Source organism: Chelonia mydas, chromosome 8, assembly GCF_015237465.2.
Source record: "Chelonia mydas isolate rCheMyd1 chromosome 8, rCheMyd1.pri.v2, whole genome shotgun sequence".
Lineage (NCBI taxonomy): Eukaryota > Metazoa > Chordata > Testudines > Cheloniidae > Chelonia > Chelonia mydas.
This window is the reverse complement of record NC_057854.1, coordinates 379,651-398,508: the sequence shown is the minus strand read 5'-3', so window position 1 is coordinate 398,508 and position 18,858 is coordinate 379,651. Positions and strand designations below refer to the sequence as shown.

The 18,858-nt window shown below is 48.5% G+C and overlaps 1 protein-coding gene across 1 annotated transcript; it reads right to left on the bottom strand.

Annotated features, from left to right (window-relative positions):
- Positions 1-4,383: 4,383 nt before the first annotated feature.
- GFRA3 (GDNF family receptor alpha 3) lies at positions 4,384-18,413 on the bottom strand. Its single transcript, XM_037907561.2, has 8 exons — positions 18,198-18,413; positions 12,619-12,891; positions 11,640-11,732; positions 9,522-9,867; positions 9,331-9,440; positions 7,342-7,476; positions 6,057-6,187; positions 4,384-5,726 (listed from the first exon to the last, which is right to left on the bottom strand). Exons 1-8 carry the CDS (start codon positions 18,238-18,240, stop codon positions 5,589-5,591), a joined length of 1,269 nt encoding a protein of 422 aa, XP_037763489.1. The 5' UTR covers positions 18,241-18,413; the 3' UTR covers positions 4,384-5,588.
- Positions 18,414-18,858: the final 445 nt, after the last annotated feature.

The window sequence follows — 18,858 nt, the reverse complement described above, 5'->3', positions numbered from 1 at the left end:
AAGTCCATATGTAGTCAAGAGATGGCGCCAGATTCTGATCAGTTACATCTGAGTAAATCTGGAATTATGCCAGTGACATCAGAGAACTAATCAGGAGGCAACCTCATGACTGTGTCACTGTAACTTCTATTAAAATAAGACACTTGAAAAGTTTATGGGACATTCTTATCTATCTTAAATGGTTAAACAGTGGCTGAATCAGGATTAGTTGCTGAAAAGTGGATTAAGTAAGAAACATTTACTCTACAACTCTGAAAATAAATCTGATTTCCTCTCAACACAAAGGGAGCTGCATTGTATGTGTCTCCTTTCCAACAGGAAGCCCATCCTCAGATCTCTAATTCAAAATTTGTCTGCATAATGGAAATTCTGCAAAACTTTCTCATGGGTACTAACAGAGCAGTTCAGCACCACTATTGTTAGCAATGTTAGAAAATCTCAGACAGATGGGCTGCTAGTGTTTTAAGCACTGTGTATTCTAATCCTGCTCAGAAAAGTTCTGATTTATACAGTATTTAAAACACCAGTGGCAACCACCAGGCCATGTCAGTATGAACTGTTCTTAATAGGAGATTCTGGGCTATTTGTAGTCCATCCACAGTGCATCTCTTAATGTTGCTAATGTTGGTGGAGCTCAACTGGTGTTTGCTTAGTCAGAAATGTCTGTACAATGCCTAGCACAATAGGGTCCTCAGATGCTACTGGAATACAAATAATAAATAAATCCCTTTTCTTCTTAGTTTGGAGTTTTCCTTTAAATAAACAGATTTAAAATTATTCTAGATCAGAATGTTGATGGTTTTCATCAGTGTGTGTGGACAGTATGCAGTTAATGGCTATGAGCCAGGATGGGTAAGGAATGGTGTCCCTAGCCTCTGTTTGTCAGTGGGTGGAGATGGATGGCAGGAGAGAGATCACTTGATCATTACTTGTTAGGTTCACTCCCTCTAGGGCACCTGGCATTGGCCACTGTTGGTAGACAGGATACTGGACTGGATGGACCTTTGGTCTGACCCAGTATGGTTGTTCTTATGCCTGTGTGTAACTACACAGATGTGTGATTTTGGGGGGAGAGGGTTAGGACTGGAGGCAAGTATGGAATTGCAGGCAAGAGCAGTTATGCAAATAGCTCTGTGTACATGTGGATGTGAATGTACAGGTGTGTAGAGAAGTAGAGTTGTATGCACACATGCAGGTGAATAAGTGTGAGAGGCAAGGGTGTGTATGGCTGTAAATACAAGGAGAGAGAAGACTGAAGCAAAAAATGCCAGTTGGGATTTCTCTACATTTTCAATTAAAGCGGGATTTATTTAACTTTAAAGCACCTGCCCCAGTATGAGCCAAGCATTGGCCCTGGATGTTCAGGACATGAGTTTGCAGTCTGTCAGTGAGCCAGCCATTGGGGATGGAAGGCTAGAGTCCCAGTGGCACACTGGATATAACAAACAAAATGACAACTCTGTTTATAGTGTTGGCTCTAAGCTGCCCCAAATCAAACAAAATACCTGCCTTTGTGAGAGCACTGTGCATCCAGGATAGCAGGGAATTAGAATGGGGAAAGCATATAGGTGTAGATCCAAAAAGGGATTTAGATAACTAATTCCCATTGATTTAGGTACCTAAATACCTTTGAGGGTCCAGGCCATAATGCTGAGGAGAGAGGGGGATGGCTACTATGGGGAGCACATCATGTATGTATCTATGACGAGATTACTGGCTCTGTGGATGAGGGGAAAGCAGTGGACGTGTTATTCCTTGACTTTAGCAAAGGTTTTGATACGGTCTCCCACAGTATTCTTGCCAGCAAGTTAAAGAATTATGGGCTGGATGAATGGACTATAAGGTGGATAGAGAACTGGCTAGATCATCGGGCTCAACGGGTAGTGATCAATGACTCCATGTCTAGTTGGCAGCCGGTATCAAGTGGAGTGCCCCAAGGGTCGGTCCTCGGGCCGGTTTCGTTCAATATCTTCACTAATGATCTGGAGGATGGCGTGGATTGTACCCTCAGCAAGTTTGCAGATGACACTAAACTGGGAGGAATGGTAGATAAGCTGGAGGGTAGGGATAGGATACAGAGGGACCTAGACAAATTAGAGGATTGGGCCAAAAGAAATCTGATGAGGTTCAACAAGGACAAGTGCAGAGTCCTGCACTTAGGATGGAAGAATCCCATGCACTGCTACAGACTAGGCACCGAATGGCTAGGCAGCAGTTCTGCAGAAAAGGACCTAGGTGTTACCGTGGACGAGAAGCTGGATATGAGTCAACAGTGTGCCCTTGTTGCCAAGAAGGTTAACGGCATTTGGACTGTATAAATTGGGGCATTGCCAGCAGATTGAGGGACGTGATCGTTCCCCTCTATTCGACATTGGTGAGGCCTCATCTGGAGTACTGTGTCCAGTTTTGGGCCCTACACTACAAGAAGGATGTGGAAAAATTGGAAAGCGTCCAGTGGAGGGCAACAAAAATGATTAGGGGACTGGAACACATGACTTATGAGGAGAGGCTGAGGGAACTGGGATTGTTTAGTATGCAGAAGAGAAGAATGAGGGGGGATTTGATAGCTGCTTTCAACTACCTGAAAGGGGGTTCCAAAGAGGATGGATCTAGACTGTTCTCAGTGGTAGTGATGACAGAACGAGGAGTAATGGTATCAAGTTGCAGTGGGGGAGGTTTAGGTTGGATATTAGGAAAAACTTTTTCACTAGGAGGGTGGTGAAGCACTGGAATGCGTTACCTAGGGAGGTGGTGGAATCTCCTTCCTTTGAGGTTTTTAAGATCAGGTTTGACAAAACCCTGGCTGGAATGATTTAGTTGGGGGTTGGTCCTGCTTTGAGCAGGGGGTTGGACTAGATGACCTCCTGAGGTCCCTTCCAACCCTGATATTCTATGATTCTATGTAGGGGCTAGAAAAGAGGATACAGAGGAATCAGGGAACATTGCACAGGGGCTTGCTAGCCCAACATTCTTCTGAACTCCTTGCATGTGTTTTATGCATGCTGTGGGACACTGGGACAGCAACCACTTCTCCTCTCACCACCAATCTTTGGAGAAGGCAACTTCTGCTATACTGTAATAAGGAAGTTTCCAGGGAACTGCCAGCCCCTGCATGTCAGTGTCCGACCAGTGCATGGCCAAATGGAGCCCAGGGAATCCTATAACATTGCCTTCCTCAGCTTGATTATGGAGTTGTAGGAAGCACACTGGGGGGTCCATGCTCCCTCTTGATCCAAGCAGCCAGGCGCCAGTGCATAGTGGGACATCTTGTCATCTGTAGATGAGCCCTCTCTGTTAATGATGGCAGTGGCTGTGACCTTCTCCAATGTATGGAAATTAAGTGCAGCCCCTCTGCTGGGCAATGTGTTGTCCCTGCTTCTTGCTGCAGCAGGAAGAAATTAATGCCTCAGTGAGTGGGCACAGAGAAGACTGGGATTCAAAGTGGAAATATGAAATGAAGGACATTTCAGAGGTGCAGTGGAGAGATGTAATTTGTTCATCCAGAGATGAGGGATGCTATGGTAGTCAGGCATCTGGAATCCCATGCACCGCTACAGGCTGGAGACCGACTGGCTAAGCAGCAGTTCTGCAGAAAAGGACCTGGGGATTACAGTGGACGAGAAGCTGGATATGAGTCAGCAGTATGCCCTTGTTGCCAAGAAGGCCAACAGCATATTGGGCTGTATTAGTAGGAGAATTGCCAGCAGATTGAGGGAAATGATTATTCCCCTCTATTTGGCACTGGTGAGGCCATACCTGGAGTATTGTGTCCAGTTTTGGTCCCCCCCATGACACAAGGGATGGGACAAATTGGAGAGAGTCCAGGGGAGGGCAACAAAAATTATTAGGGGGCTGAGGCACATGACTTACAAGGAGAGGCTGAGGGAACTGGGGTTATTTAGTCTGCAGAAGAGAAGAGTGAGGGGGGATTTGATAGCAGCCTTCAACTATCTGAAAGGGGGTTCCAAGGAGGATGGAGCTAGGCTGTTCTCAATGGTGACAGAAGACATAACAAGAAGCAATGGTCTCAAATTGCAGTGGGGGAGGTCTAGGTTAGATAGTAGGAAAAACTATTTCACTAGGAAGGTGGTGAAGCATTGGAATGGGTTACCTAGGAAGGTGGTGGCATCTCCATCCTTAGAGGTTGTTAAGGCCTGGCTTGAGAAAGCCCTGGCTGGGATGATTTAGTTGGTGTTGGTCCTGCTTTGAGCAGGGGATTGGACTAGATGACCTCCTGAGGTCTCTTCCAACTCTACTCTTCTATGATTCTAAGTGACACAACACAAGATTCCTTTTCTGAGGGACAGGAAGGAATGGAACACAGGGATCAGTAGAGAGGTCTGATAGCTGCACATCCATTCCAGGAGCATAACATTTGCCCAGTTTCATTGTATCTTCCAAAGCCACACACCACCTGTGTGCAGAGGAGTTGCTCCGAGTTGGGCTGCTAGCTCTCCTGAAAACATAAGCTTCCCTGATAAGGCAGCTCTTTCATACAATTGATTGTGGACTAGTAACCTGCACTCAGAAATCAATATTCACTTGAACACCACATTTTTACAGGCCACTGCAGCACAGCAGAATAGCAGTTACACAACACACGTGTTTACACCCAGAATAAATAGGTCATAAAATGGAACCTGGCAGAGAGGAGAGGGGCAAAGGGGTATGTGGAGGGGCAAAGGGGTATGTGAAGGGACACTAGGTCAGTGCAGCTGCCTGAGGTCTTTGCACTGCAAATCAGCACGGTATATCCCTAGGGAGCTGTGGTGGGTACAGCTGAATAAGCCTGCATGCTTTATCTTAGAAGTCCTAGAAAAGCATGGCCTAGCCAGGCAGTGTCATGGAATGCTGAACAAGGTTTAATGGGACTGAGTGAAGAAATGGAGCTGAAATCCAAGGGTACATCTCTTGCTAGCACTAAGAGTGGAAGATATGGATGGCTGAGAGGGACAAGAAACAAAAGCAGAGGCCAGAGCCCAGCTTCCTTGCTTTGGCTCTGGGGTGGTTTTCTTTTATAGGCTTAAAATAATGGATTTGAAAAATGATCAAAAGGGTCCTGAACAGAACCCAGAGCTGGTATTTACAGAGGAATGTATGGGTCAGTTTGCCTTGCTCTGCTCTCAGAATACCATAGAGTTAGGTCTCTGCCCGCTGGGGCACCAGTCTGCTGCTTTCTGCTCTAGAGGAAAAGCACCACTTGGCCAGCTGGAGGAGTGCTATAGGTACCTGCGGGAGCCCCTCCTTCTCCTTCATTCAAAAGGCAAACGCTGTTTGGACAGATTTTTGACTAGCTTTGTTTTTAGAACAAACAAACAAAATAGTGCCCTAAAGTCTCCCAACTGGCTACTCTTCCTCTTGCAGTGCTAGGAGTGGGGGAAGGAGATAGTGTTGGACAACCAGCCCCTGCAGTTCTAGCTGCAGAAGGAGCTGAGTGAAATAGGAGAAGGCCTTCCTGTTCTGGGGTGAGACTGTTCAGTTCCTCTTCTCTGGAGGTCTTCAGTTCCCCAAGGGGGAGTTAGTAGGACAATGTCTGGGTGCAGAGTGAGGAGAATTATGTGGAAGGGACAAATGCCTGTTGTGTCAAGTTAAGGTGGGCTGAGCAGGAGCAGGAGTAGCAGCAGGGCCATTGGGGGCCAGGAAACACCAGCTCCAGAATACACAGAGGAGGCCATGGGCATGCTGTTGTATTCAGAGATGTCTGGCCATGTCTTTGTCTTGGTGACCTGGGAAGGGAAAGGGAGAAATTAATTCAAATTGGATCGAGTTCACTCAGGCCCCTGGCTGCAGGATCTCCCATTCTGAGATTAGCACTGAGGATTTGGGAACCTCCCATGCCAAGTAATATGGCTCTTGCTCCTACACACTGGCCCCTCTGCTAACCTCTGGGATGGAGCAACTAGAATGGTGATGGGGAGGGGGGTACTTTTCTGAGGCTCTGATACATGCACAGCTCCCTCTTTCAGGTGTCCAGAGCTGCTTGTTTCTCTGATGCTAGTTACTTTCTCTATGCTACTTTACTGGCTGCTTTGTGAAGGTAGAAAAGTAATTCATACCTGGCACATTTCTGAAGCAAGAGAAGTGTTGGTGCTGTCCCCCTGGAAGCTCAGGGAAGGCATGTGAAACAATCCTTCCTGCCCCTCCAGAGTTGCCTGGCTCAGATGCATCTGAGACTGAATTGTGTTTTCTGCAGGTAGAAGTCAAACAAATGTCTAAGAAGGTGCTTTCCGGATTTGCTCACCTTGGAATTTAGCTCTCCCCGACGGGCTACGCTGGGAAGCTCACATGTTGGAGTTTGTAAGGGTGATTTTGCTTTGGTGAGTGTAAATATTGTATGCAGTGGCATATTACTGTGGGGCGTGGATATGTGGTGGATAAAGCATCACAGAGCAGACGGTAGGCACCAATCTTGCATGGTATCTGGGGTGCAGTGGATTGGTCTGAATGGGGTTTTTCCACCTCTACTTTCTGTCATCCTAAGGGGGTGTGTCTGAGGTGGGCAGTGTGAGTGGGCTGGAGCTGTTCTATTCGTATGAGATTTCACTATATAGTACTATATACACAGAAAATACATTAATATTAAACAATTATATAGTTATGCTTGTTTCTTTATTTGATGCCCTTTGGAAGCTTTTACAGTCATAAAATATTTAAATCTTAATAAAGCCCATTGCTGGGATGCCAGAGATGGTTAAGGGGAATAGGGGCTCTGGACACAGCTACCACTCACAGCTGGATTTTACCCAATCTCAGCCAGCAGGATTTGAGAGCTATTGCTGAGCTTCTGGCCCATTGATATGGTCTGTGCCAGGCTGCGGTGGGTCAAATTGCTATTCATTTTTTGAGCACCAGGACTGTACTAAGTGTCTCACAGAGACACCTGAAATCCCAGGTTCTGTCCAGCGAATGAGGGTCAGAGGTAAGGGGAGGTGAGGAAGGACAAGATGATGGTGGTGAGATCATGTGATTATTCAGTAAGCCATGGATATAGTGTGATGCTGGTTTTCTCTCTTAACTTCTCCTACCCCCTCACTTATTATAGGTGAGACTGCAGAAGTGAGTCTCTGGGAGGGGTTGAATGTGGCCAGAGAAGTGACTTTGTGAACAGATCTGGGGATAAGGTGTAATGTGGAAGAAAGTTCAGAGATGCCTGTAAGAGCAGAGAAAGGGAGTATCTAGGCTGACGCTAGTGGTGGAGTAGAGAGGGTAGGGAAATGCCAGAGGAGAGCAGGTTGGAGCTGTAGGCAGGGGCTGTGTGATGTAGGACCTGGAAAGCAGTAAGAAGTTTGAACTTAATTATGATGAATCTGTGTCCCAAGTTGCTTGTCGTATAGCACTTACTGAGGCATTTGTTGCTAATGAACATGCTGCGTATCTGGTCACACTCCTCCTGCTGGTTGCCACTGTTCTCACAGGTACACCACAGCGAAACCTCTGTGCTGGAGTTACCAACATAGTTTGGTGTCATGGCTGTACCTGTTCCCAGTCCCCAAGAAATGAGAATCAAGATTTGTTTGTATGAAAACCTTTAGGTGGGCTGCATGCAGTAACCCTCTGAGACAGTGAGTACCAGCCACTGCCTCTAACCAGGGCATCACACCATGGCCTTCACACTCATGCTTTGTGCCTCTAGAGTCCCCTGGACACGCTGCAGGCTAGGGAGGCCCATTCTCTGGGCAGATTCTATGTACTTTAGCTAAACGATGTTTGTATGTATTACTTTCAATGTATCATGAATTATCATTAAACCTAAATGTGCGAAGGCACAGCTGCCCAGGGAGGAGCTGGGGGGAGGGAGCCCTCTGCACAGAAGTGCATGTTGTTTGGGGGGCAGGGAGCCCTCTGCACTGAGGTGCATGCTGTCTGGGGGGCAGGGAGCCCTCTGCACTGAGGTGCATGCTGTCTGGGGGGAGGGAGCCCTCTGCACTCAGGTGCATGCTGTCTGGGGGGCAGGGAGCCCTCTGCACTGAGGCGCATGCTGTCTGGGGGGCAGGGAGCCCTCTGCACTGAGGTGCATGCTGTCTGGGTTACTTGACGAGTCAGGTGCAGGAGGGGCCAGGGAGCCTGCTGCACCCCACCCAAGTGGTCCTAACAGTGAAGCACACTGATTACTGCCTGTGGGAAGAAAGCCGTACATTAGAAGGTGTGCAGCGGAGCGTGGAGACACTCCTACCCCTCTCCAGAAACAGGAGCACTGGCATGCGGCAGTGATACGCTCTTCTACCATAACTTCCAGTTACCCCGCCAACAAACTGACGGCCTGTGGCCTGTTCCCAGATAAACATTGTGCAGCTGCAGCCTGGCTATGCGACACAGTTCAGTGACCATGTTAACACAATGAAGACTTTACAAAAAACCAGGGATAGTCTGGAAATGCAGTTAAAGTGCCCACTCATTCCTGGCCTATACAGCTTCACTGTTAGCAGATTCATGTCTATTACAGCTGTCACAGGGAGCGAACCTTGGGATGCTTTGGCAGTTTGGCCACAACCAGGTGTGACCAGGGACATCTTAAATCCCAGTGCCCCTGTGGCCTCTATGAAGGCTTTTGCTGGATATGTCACCAACAATGTCCCATAAGGCTCAGGCAGCCAAACCATGAGGGAATACAGGGTTTAAGGTGTCAGCAACCAAGGACCCTGAGAATGGATGTTCATTTGGATAGTAAAAGAATAAAGTGGCTGTGAAACATCCAGTGGCTGGAATGTCAGGAGTGGCTATATCACACAGCTGGGCAGGGCTCTGCTGCTCAGGCACTGCAGGATAAGCAGGCTTGTCTACACTGGCAATTAACAGCACTGCAACTTTCTCGCTCAGGGGGGTGAAAAAACACCCCCCTGAGCACAGCAAGTTGCAGCGCTGTAAAGCGCCAGGGTAAACAGTGCCCCAGAGCTAGGAGCTATGCCCCTCGCTGAGCCACGACCAAGCGCTTTAGCGTTGCCAGTGTAGACTAGCCTAGCACCTTTGTAAGAAGCAAAATAGATTTGGTATAAGAGACATGGGGGTGATGCTGCTATCTCGTCAATGACGGGAGAATTGGAGAATATATAGTCTCTGGCCTTGTAGGTGTCATAGATATTATGGATGCAAAATGAGTTCCTCTTTAGGCTCTGTCTACACTGGGGCAGGGAAAACACCAACATAGGCCAGCCTCAAGTGTCTTCAATACCATGACCTTAAGCTCTGATAAGATCAGGGCCTGGACCTTGCCAGTCCTCAGCTCCATAGACCTTCAGGCACACCCTCTTTGTCACTCCCTCTATCCCCATGTATGCCTGAGAGCATGCTCCTCATCAAGCCTTCTTATGTTCCCCTTTGGTCACCACTTACCAATCATCCCCATGTAAGCCTGCAGGCACGCAGCATGGTTGTGCTGAGAACAGCCATCTGGGGATATGCCTGCAGGCTGACAGTTCTGTTGGAAATCAGCCAGTCGGGATCTGTAGGAAGAAGAAGAAGAAGAGCATGAGAGTCAGGACTGCCCTTTTCACTGGACTAATGCCCCTTGCTGACAGACGTACTTGCAGATATGGTCTTTGATACAGGAGTCCAAAAGAAGGAGGCAGTTGGGTTTGATGCTGTCCTGGAAGGAGCACTCAGGGACAATGGTTTTCCGGCGTCGCTCCCCACAGAGCTCATCTTGACATGGACAGAACAGGAGCCTCTTGGTGAAATCCTCAGGGACCTTCTCAAAGAACTGTCGTAGCCTTTTGTGGCACTTTCGCTGATCACAGGTGCCTCCAGACTCTGCCCCCTTGGTGCAGCTGGATGCATAATATGTGCGCAGGTGGACACATTTCTTATTCAGACTGCAGAAGTGAGTTGCTTTCAGGCAGGGATTTGCACTGTCCCCTGCTAGATGTGAACCTGAAAAGCCAACAGAAACCCAGGAACAGTAAATCCCAGAGGAGATTTCAGGTGTGGGCAGGAGGAGCTGCAGGCTCCTGCAGCCCCTGGGAGAGGGCAGGCTACCATCCTCTGTTACACTGCAATTTAGTGATCACTCAGCAGAGATTCACAGGAAAATGGGAGGGGCATCAGGCAAGCTGACTCTGCTCAGTGCTAGTGTGATTCAGGCCTAGTCCCAAGGCGTGCGGACACCTGAACTAGCCGTGCTCTTTGGAATGTGGTTTGGTGGGGGTGGGGGGGTGTTTGTGCTTCACTGGCTCACACCTATGTCTGTTATGGCTCACTCGTTGCCTTATGGAGCAGGAGGAGTTATTCTCCTTCCTCTTTGACTGCTGGGGAACAGTGTCTGAAAACAACATTTAAACATTGTTCTGGGCCCAGGTAAACAGTTTTCAAACATTTGTCCTGCTAGTGAAGAGGACAGTGATAAGGGAAAAAGATTATATCTAAGGTCATGTAAAGTGGTGGTGAACTCCAGCTGAACATAAAGGTCTATGAAAAGAGTTCAGGACTTTGTTGGCAACAATGACAAAAAAGTTATAGATATATCTTTGGTGAGATTGATTCGATTCCGTTATTTGAACAAATAAAAAGAATTGCTCAATGAAATAAACCCATATCCTGACACACACTCCTTTTGAGGACAGCAATGAAAGATATGTATGGTGTAAAGAGCAGTAAACTGAATGGCACATATGCTGGTTTATGCCACTGACATTCTAGCAGTTCACTGGAAAAAATTGTGTACCACCATAAGTAACATACATTGTAAAAAGAAAAGGAGTACAAGGCTGCTACTCTAAAACCATACATTGTAAAATTATCTCTCTGGTCATAAATATTCCTAATTGTTCTTAGTTAAGTTTACAAACTAGAAGGCAACTCAGGGAACACTAGACATAAGAACAACAATACTGGGTCAGAACAAAGGTCCATCTAGCCCAGTATCCTGTCTTCTGACAGTGGTCAATGTCAAGTGCTTCAGAGGGAATGAACAGAACAGGTAATCATGAAGTGATCCAACCCCTGTCACCCATTCCCAGCTTCTGGCTAACAGAGGCTAGGGATACCATCCCTGCCCATCCTGGCTAATAGCCATTGATGGATCTATCCTCCATGATATGGGCAGGCCATAAGAAGGACTAAATCAGAGGTAGGTGCTTTTTTAGTAATGTATATAGAGAAATTGCGGTACACCAAATATCAGAGCATATGGAAGATTTTTTTCTGTCTGGTAATGCTTTTTGGAATAAGTGGATTTTGTCCAACGGAGAGGGATCTCACCTGTCTGTTAACTAAACCTTTGATTTTTCTAAACAAGCTAAAGGAAAATAAAAATAATGGAGAAAATGCCAATATTTATTGTATCTTAATAGTTTTAAAAAATCTGGATTATTTATAAAATGGAAATTGTTAGACTTGTTTCCTTGTTGGGCTTTCCTTGATGCATTCCATTCTTCTGACTGTCCCTTTAATCTCTCCTAACGGGTTACCTTTTGGATAGCTTCACTTACAGGCAGTGGGATCTACGGATCCACCCCACTCTCTGACATGCTGACTCCAAAAGCTTCACCTGTCTATCTCAGGTCCTCCGGAGCCAATATTCCCCTGACCAGTTTTAACGGGGGTGCTGCCTCAAAATATTTTCCCTCTTAATAATCTTCAGCCCAGTAGGTGGCCCCTGAGAAAGGAAGAAAAAGGGGGAAATGTGTACCTGTCATGATCCCTACCTGAAACCAAAGCTGCCAGCTTGTTGTAGTCAATCTTCCAGGGTTCTTCATTTGCTGGATCCTCATAAGGAGAAGTCTCCAAATTGAAATAACCTAGGGAAGGTGAGACACACATTCAGGGATTGGGGGTGGGGGGGGGTGGGAGGGGGGACACACTGGAACCAGCTTCTCCTTTTAGAGAGACTTTCATGCACACACAAAACATATCTGGTTGCACCCACAGGACTGGAGTTCATCCAGAAACACACTGCTTTACTCAAGAACCAGGCAGAGCCAGCAAGAGCAAACCATGGCCCCGACCTATCAGAGATACTGGTGTGTTACTAAGCAGCTTTGACATGGGAGTCATTCATTGGCTTCTCTGTGTCCAGGATTAGATCTAGTTTTCATTTGTTCCTTTTCAGTCTCAGCATTCATGAGGATATGTGCACTGACCCTTTAAAATTACAGCAGGGAGGGGGGGAAGTTTTAGGCAGAAGCTTTTTACAGTAAAGCAGTGAGACAGCAGCTTTCAGGATAACACTGTTTTTCTCATTTTAATTAATCCCTTGCTCACTGCTGAACAAAACCAACTTTCTGTGTTTCTTTAGGTTGCAGCGTAACCTCCCTTCTCACCCTACCCCTCTCTCTGACCCTCTGTAGTCCCGTTGGTTAGCCTGAGGGTCCAGCCCCAGAATTGTTTCATGAACATAAACTCACCACCTCATGTCATAAGTTTTAAACCAAAAATGAAATCTGTGTCCAAGCTTTGTTTATTATATTAGTTTCTTAAACATTTATTGTAAAGGACCAGTGACTCCTCTTCCCCAGGAGGTGGAAGCCCGTGTGATGTTTCTCCAGCAACCACCTCCAGGGCTGGAGAGTGAGCTGTGGCAGAATTCTCTATTGAACCCCTCTCCTGCCCTTGTTGGGGTGTGTGTTAATAGTACACAGGTTTGTGTAATTACGAGATAATGTATAAGCAATGATTCCATCTCACCGTGTGTGAAGCTGGAGTGAACCGTCCAGTAGATGCGCAGGCAGTGTTTCTGTCTCCTCATGCGCCGGTGACACTTGCAGTGCAGTAAAGGGCTGCTTCTGAGGTCTAGCTTTGCATCCCGGCACCTTGCTCTGGCATCAGGACTCAGAGGGAGGAAACGCGTCTTATCAAGGGAGCAGTTTTCCAGGGCCTGGTAGGTGGCATTGCACGCAGAGTCCATCAGGCAAATCTTCTCAGCTGCTATGCAGTCCCTTGGAAGAGCAAGGAGGCCTCCTGTTGAAGTAGGGACAGAGTGATAGGGCTTCATTCAGGGAGAAAGCCACACAATAATTGTTTCAGAACCATCACTGCAGGCTTTCTGTCCTATCTCAGCAAGAACATCTCTGCAAAGGCAGACGCTGGAAAGTGTATTTGATCTGGGTGAGATGGAATCCTCTGCCTTTGGTGTAGGACAGGTGGGGAACAAGACCTCCCTCCCTTTAGAAATGAGAGGATGGACATCAAAAGGAACTCACATTGGTGCAAAGGGATAGCAAGAGATTATATACAAAGCCATTTGCCAGCTTTATAAAAAAACCCTCCTATGGGTGGCTTGCAATCTTCCAAACCTGATCAGGATCAGGGCTGTTCAGTACCTACATGGGACAGAAGATCCCCAAGGAAAACTCAAGTGCTGGAACTAGGTATAAGAGCTGCATTTAAAAAGCCATTTGCAGTACAGAATAACAACTATAGTGAACCTATGACACTTATGAACAATGCTACGTATTCTTATGGTAATAAATGGTACCCTTAATATTAACTAGAGATATATCAGTATATGTACATTTTTTATATAGGACACTTCTCTCTTCCTATAATGGATGTTAATTGAAATTATTGAATTAACAATGTAGGAGTCTTTGAAACTTGGCAACATTAGGGCTCTTCCACTTAGAGGAATATTATTTGAAGTCCTTTCATCTGTTGGTGTTTTTCTTCTGGAGATTTTTGTGCAGGTTCATTAACTGGCATGTATTTGCCACCTTCTCAGGGTCACTAATGGGAATTAATTACATTGTCATTGTCAGTTTCTGTTGTAGCTCCTGTGTGTGAATCTATGTGGGCCATCTCTTGAGGGCAATTGTTCCTTGGTTGTTCTTAGGATACAAGGGTTGTGGCGGTCGAGTTGTCCTTATACTTTCACCATGTATAGCCTTGGCGCTGCTCTTTGGATACCTGTCCTTGCCCTCCATCTTATCTTTGTCATTAGGTTGCTGGTTGAACTGTCTGGAGTTCAGGAAGATCTTTGGCACCTCTCATACTATTTGCTGTCACCATTGTTTAATTTGTTCTGTCACCTTTTCCACTGTTGCTGGCTTCAAAAGTTTATTTGCTGTAGGCAGTAGAGTCTGGTTGCATGACATGTGACACCATGCTGGACTGCTGCCCATGCCTTCTAATTTTTCAAGTCATGCTGCCCATGAGTCTCTATCATTCTGCTATGCCTTTTTAGTAGTTTCTTGGCCATTGTGACAGCTGATTCTGCTTTGCCGTTAGCCTGGCAGTGATGTAGAGAAAATGTGACGTTGTAAGCTCTTTGGTACAGTGACTGTCTCTCACTATATCTGTGTACTACCATGCCTAGCATAATGGGGCTTTGATTTTGGTTGGGATCTCTAGGTATTATGCTGAAGAAAACAATGGTTTGGGAGCAGGAAACCCTTTCTTTAGTAAACACAAACACAGTTGAGAATCAGCCAAAGAGGGACAGACATCCACGAACAAGACATGGCAATGAAATGGATTGCATTGTAAGCACCAACAAAAAGTCTTCCCCATGTGACAGTTCATCTTTAATTCAGTGTTGTTGTAGCTGTGTCTGTCCCAGGATATTAGAGAGACAAGGTAAATAATACCTTTTATTGACCAACTTCAGCATGGATTCACCAAGGGAAGGTCATGCCTGACTAATCTAATCGCCTTCTATGATGAGATTACTGGTTCTGTGGATGAAGGGAAAGCAGTGGATATATTGTTTCTTGACTTTAGCAAAGCTTTTGACACGGTCTCCCACAGTATTCTTGTCAGCAAGTTAAAGAAGTATGGGCTGGATGAATGGACTATAAGGTGGGTAGAAAGTTGGCTAGATTGTCGGGCTCAACGGGTAGTGATCAATGGCTCCATGTCTAGTTGGCAGCCGGTATCAAGTGGAGTGCCCCAAGGGTCGGTCCTGGGGCCGGTTTTGTTCAATATCTTCATAAATGATCTGGAGGATGGTGTGGATTGCACCCTCAGCAAATTTGTGGATGACACTAAACTGGGAGGAGTGGTAGATACGCTGGAGGGCAGGGATAGGATACAGAGGGACCTAGACAAATTGGAGGATTGGGCCAAAAGAAATCTGATGAGGTTCAACAAGGATAAGTGCAGGGTCCTGCACTTAGGATGGAAGAACCCAATGCACTGCTACAGACTAGGGACCGAATGGCTAGGCAGCAGTTCTGCGGAAAAGGACCTAGGGGTGGCAGTGGACGAGAAGCTGGATATGAGTCAACAGTGTGCCCTTGTTGCCAAGAAGGCCAATGGCATTTTGGGATGTATAAGTAGGGGCATAGCCAGCAGATCGAGGGATGTGATCGTTCCCCTCTATTCGACATTGGTGAAGCCTCATCTGGAATACTGTGTCCAGTTTTGGGCCCCGCACTACAAGAAGGATGTGGATAAATTGGAGAGAGTCCAGCGAAGGGCAACAAAAATGATTAGGGGTCTGGAACACATCACTTATGAGGAGAGGCTGAGGGAACTGGGATTGTTTAGTCTGCAGAAGAGAAGAATGAGGGGGGATTTGATAGCTGCTTTCAACTACCTGAGAGGTGGTTCCAAAGAGGATGGTTCTAGACTATTCTCAGTGGTAGAAGAGGACAGGACAAGGAGTAATGGTCTCAAGTTGCAATGGGGGAGGTTTAGGTTGGATATTAGGAAAAACTTCTTCACTGGGAGGGTGGTGAAACACTGGAATGCGTTACCTAGGGAGGTGGTGGAATCTCCTTCCTTAGAAGTTTTTAAGGTCAGGCTTGACAAAGCCCTGGCTGGGATGATTTAATTGGGGATTGGTCCTGCTTTGAGCAGGGGGTTGGACTAGATGACCTCCTGAGGTCCCTTCTAACCCTGATATTCTATGATTCTATGATTCTATGATTCTGTTGGTCAGAGACACACGCTTACGAGCTTACTGAGCTCTCACCAGCAGAAGTTGGTCCAATAAAAGATATTACCTCATCCACCTTGTCTCAGTTTATCTTTTAAGCAGTCAGTGTGATTTTTAGCAATTTCAGCTTTACTGGATTGAAAGCTCCAAAATCATCCCCAAATCTACTGCCACAGACAGGACTCTGGGACTGTTTGAGAGCTGTAGAGTGAAATGGGTTTTGTAACTCCTATATTTTCAACCATATCAGCAATGCAAATTCCCAAGTGAGTTGTACTGGATCTGTGATGATTGTATGGAGATATTAGCAAGCCTGTCAGTAGAGAAATTTTTTATAATCTAAGCTCCCCTGACTTTGCAACAGTAGGAGAGAGAGCAGCCATAGACAGCCTCTGTTCACAGCTGCCATCACTAGATGAGGCTCTTGGATTATGATTGTCATTTAGTTACAGAATCCAGATGCTCACTCAATCCTGGGGACCCTCATAGGCCCTGCAGTGCAAGAAACCTGGGAGCAGAACACATGCTAGCTATTGGTTTGGCTACCAGTAAAATAGATTGTGTGAGAGCATGTGGCACTAGTGGTGATGTTGCAGGTCCCAGTGACTCCTGAAAAGAAGCTGCAGCCACTTCCACTGTCTGTTGTCTCCTCTCAGATCTGCCTCTTCCTCTTGTCTTGGCGATAGTAGTGGGACTAGGAACTGTCTCTTTCCCCCAGCCCTGGCTCCCCGGGGCCAACTTTCAGACCCATGAGGAGTCTTTTTACTTTGAGTAATTCCCATATTTGTGGTTAATATTTTGGTTCCAGGAACACAAACTTCTGTAAAATTGGTTCTGAGGGTAATTACTGGACCCAAGGAAAAACCCTGGCTGGAATGATTTAGTTGGGGATTGGTCCTGCTTTGAGCAGGGGGTTGGACTAGATGACGTCCTGAGGTCCCTTCCAACCCCGATATTCTATTAACTTTAAATGGTTACAAAACATCATTAAACTGGGGGCAAAACCTAGAACCTCCTTAGCTCACTGATTGACCCTCCGCTGTAGAAGAAGACAAAACATGTAGATAGATGCCTCCGACCAGGAAAGGGCACGGTAGCAACATCTGGGTGCTGACTCAAGTACTCCCCAAATGCAGCTCAACTCCAAGAGCAAATGCCAATTTTTTGCTGAGGCTTTCTTGCCCTAGCACCCCTTTGAGTGGCCTGCAAAGGAACCTGTGCCTTCTTGTGAGATGTTAGCCGCTCCGTGGGCCCTAAGGTAAACAAAAACCCATCAGCCTCCGGATCTGCCAGAATAAACCCCTTGCTAATGCAAAGTTCACTTTCGGTGAAGCATCCCATGAGCAAACTTCAGCTACGATGGCCTCTAATAAAGGCTTGGCTGCAGCGTCGTTACCCGTGCTACAACTTCGCTACAAAAAAGGGATGTCTGGGTTTCTGTGCTGTAAATCGGCCACGAAACACCTGCTCAGAGCGCCTGATAATCCAGTCCAGCCCGTTCTGCTCTCTGGCACCGAAAACTGGGTCCTGGCCATAACTGCAAGTGATCAGGATGGAGCCACAAATCCCAACCGAAACTATTCGCCGTCGCTTCCGCAAACAGATACAGAGCCTGCTCCACTCTCGGGTGTTGGGCTGAATTAACTCTTTTGGCCGGGCTGTGATTTTTTAACCGAAAGCACCGCTCGTGAGAACACAGTTACAGCGAGTTAACGCACATGGACAGGTAGCCGTAGAGCCGGGACCCTTTACCGACACCGGGTCCAAACCGGGATAGTTAACCCGGTATAAAAACTGTCCCTAGACAGGTCGCCACCCCCGCGGGAGCGCTCTTGATGCTGGCTTCGGGCAGAGCTGGGAGACCTCCGCCCTTTGCTTATTCGCACAAAACAAAGCGGCTCAGCGCCAGACCCCGGCTCCCCCGAAGCGCGCTCCGCTCCCGCGCAGCCGTCCGCACCCCCCTGCGCGCGCTCCGCCGCCCGAGGCAGCGCCGAGCCCCTGGGCTGCGGCACACGCAGCGGGGCGGCCAGGGGCCCTGGGAGCCGGACCCCACGCAGGCGGAGCCGGGCCCAGCACAGCCCGCGGCCGAGCCGGGGCGGTGGGAGAGACCCTCCAGGAGCCCGCCCGGGGGATCCAGTGCAGTCCCGGAGCCCCGGCCGGGGCAGCCTGCCTGCCCCCCGCCGGGGCACCTGCGGCCGCAGAGGAGCGAGGCGGGGGGGAGGCAAATCGCGGCCGGAGCCGCTCGGCCCCGCCACACTCCGAGCCCCGCTAGCCGCTAGCGACGCCCCGCAGCTCAGCGCCGCCCGGCGCCGGGAGTCGGTGAATTCTCGGACCGCGTGTCACCGCCCGCGGGCACAGACCCCGCACCCCGGGAGACCCCTGCAGTTACCGGCTCGGCAGAGGAGCAGCCCCAGCAGCAGAGGGAGCCCCATGCTGGAGCCGGGCAGGCGCGGAAGGTCCCTCCGCTGCGAGCGGGTCCCCGTGTCCCTCCGGGCGCTCACATGCTCCTCTCGGGGCTCGGCTCGGCGGGGCAGGCGCCTCCCGGCTCTGCGCTGTCCGAGTGCTGAGCGCGGACTGGGCAGCCTCCCGCTGCGCTCCGCCGGGTCTGTGCGTCCTGCTCCCCCAGCTGACTGCAGCCTCCTCCCCCGAGCCTCGGCGGGCTCTGCCCCCTCCGCCGGGCTGGCCGGCCAGCCCCCCCCAGCCTCTGGAGCTGGGCCCAGGTGTCTCGCAGCTGCTGTGGGTGGCCGCACGTGTGGCGCTGTGTCTGCGCCTGCGACTTTCTCGCCGGGTCTGTGTATCTGCATGTGTCAGATCCGGCCAGCTGGATGGGCGAGGGGTCTGAGAGAGACACCCTGCCCTCAGCCAGGTAACGGGCCGCAGGGAACAGGTCCAACACCTGTGCCCAGGGCAGCGTGCGGGAGGAACTCGGTGTCCTGACTCTCAGAAGAGGGCTGACCCAGCGCCACAGCTTCCATCGGGTTGGTGATACGGAAGTGCAGGCGGGCAGTGATGGGTCCCATACCCAGAATGGGTCTGCCCTGCTGGAGAGC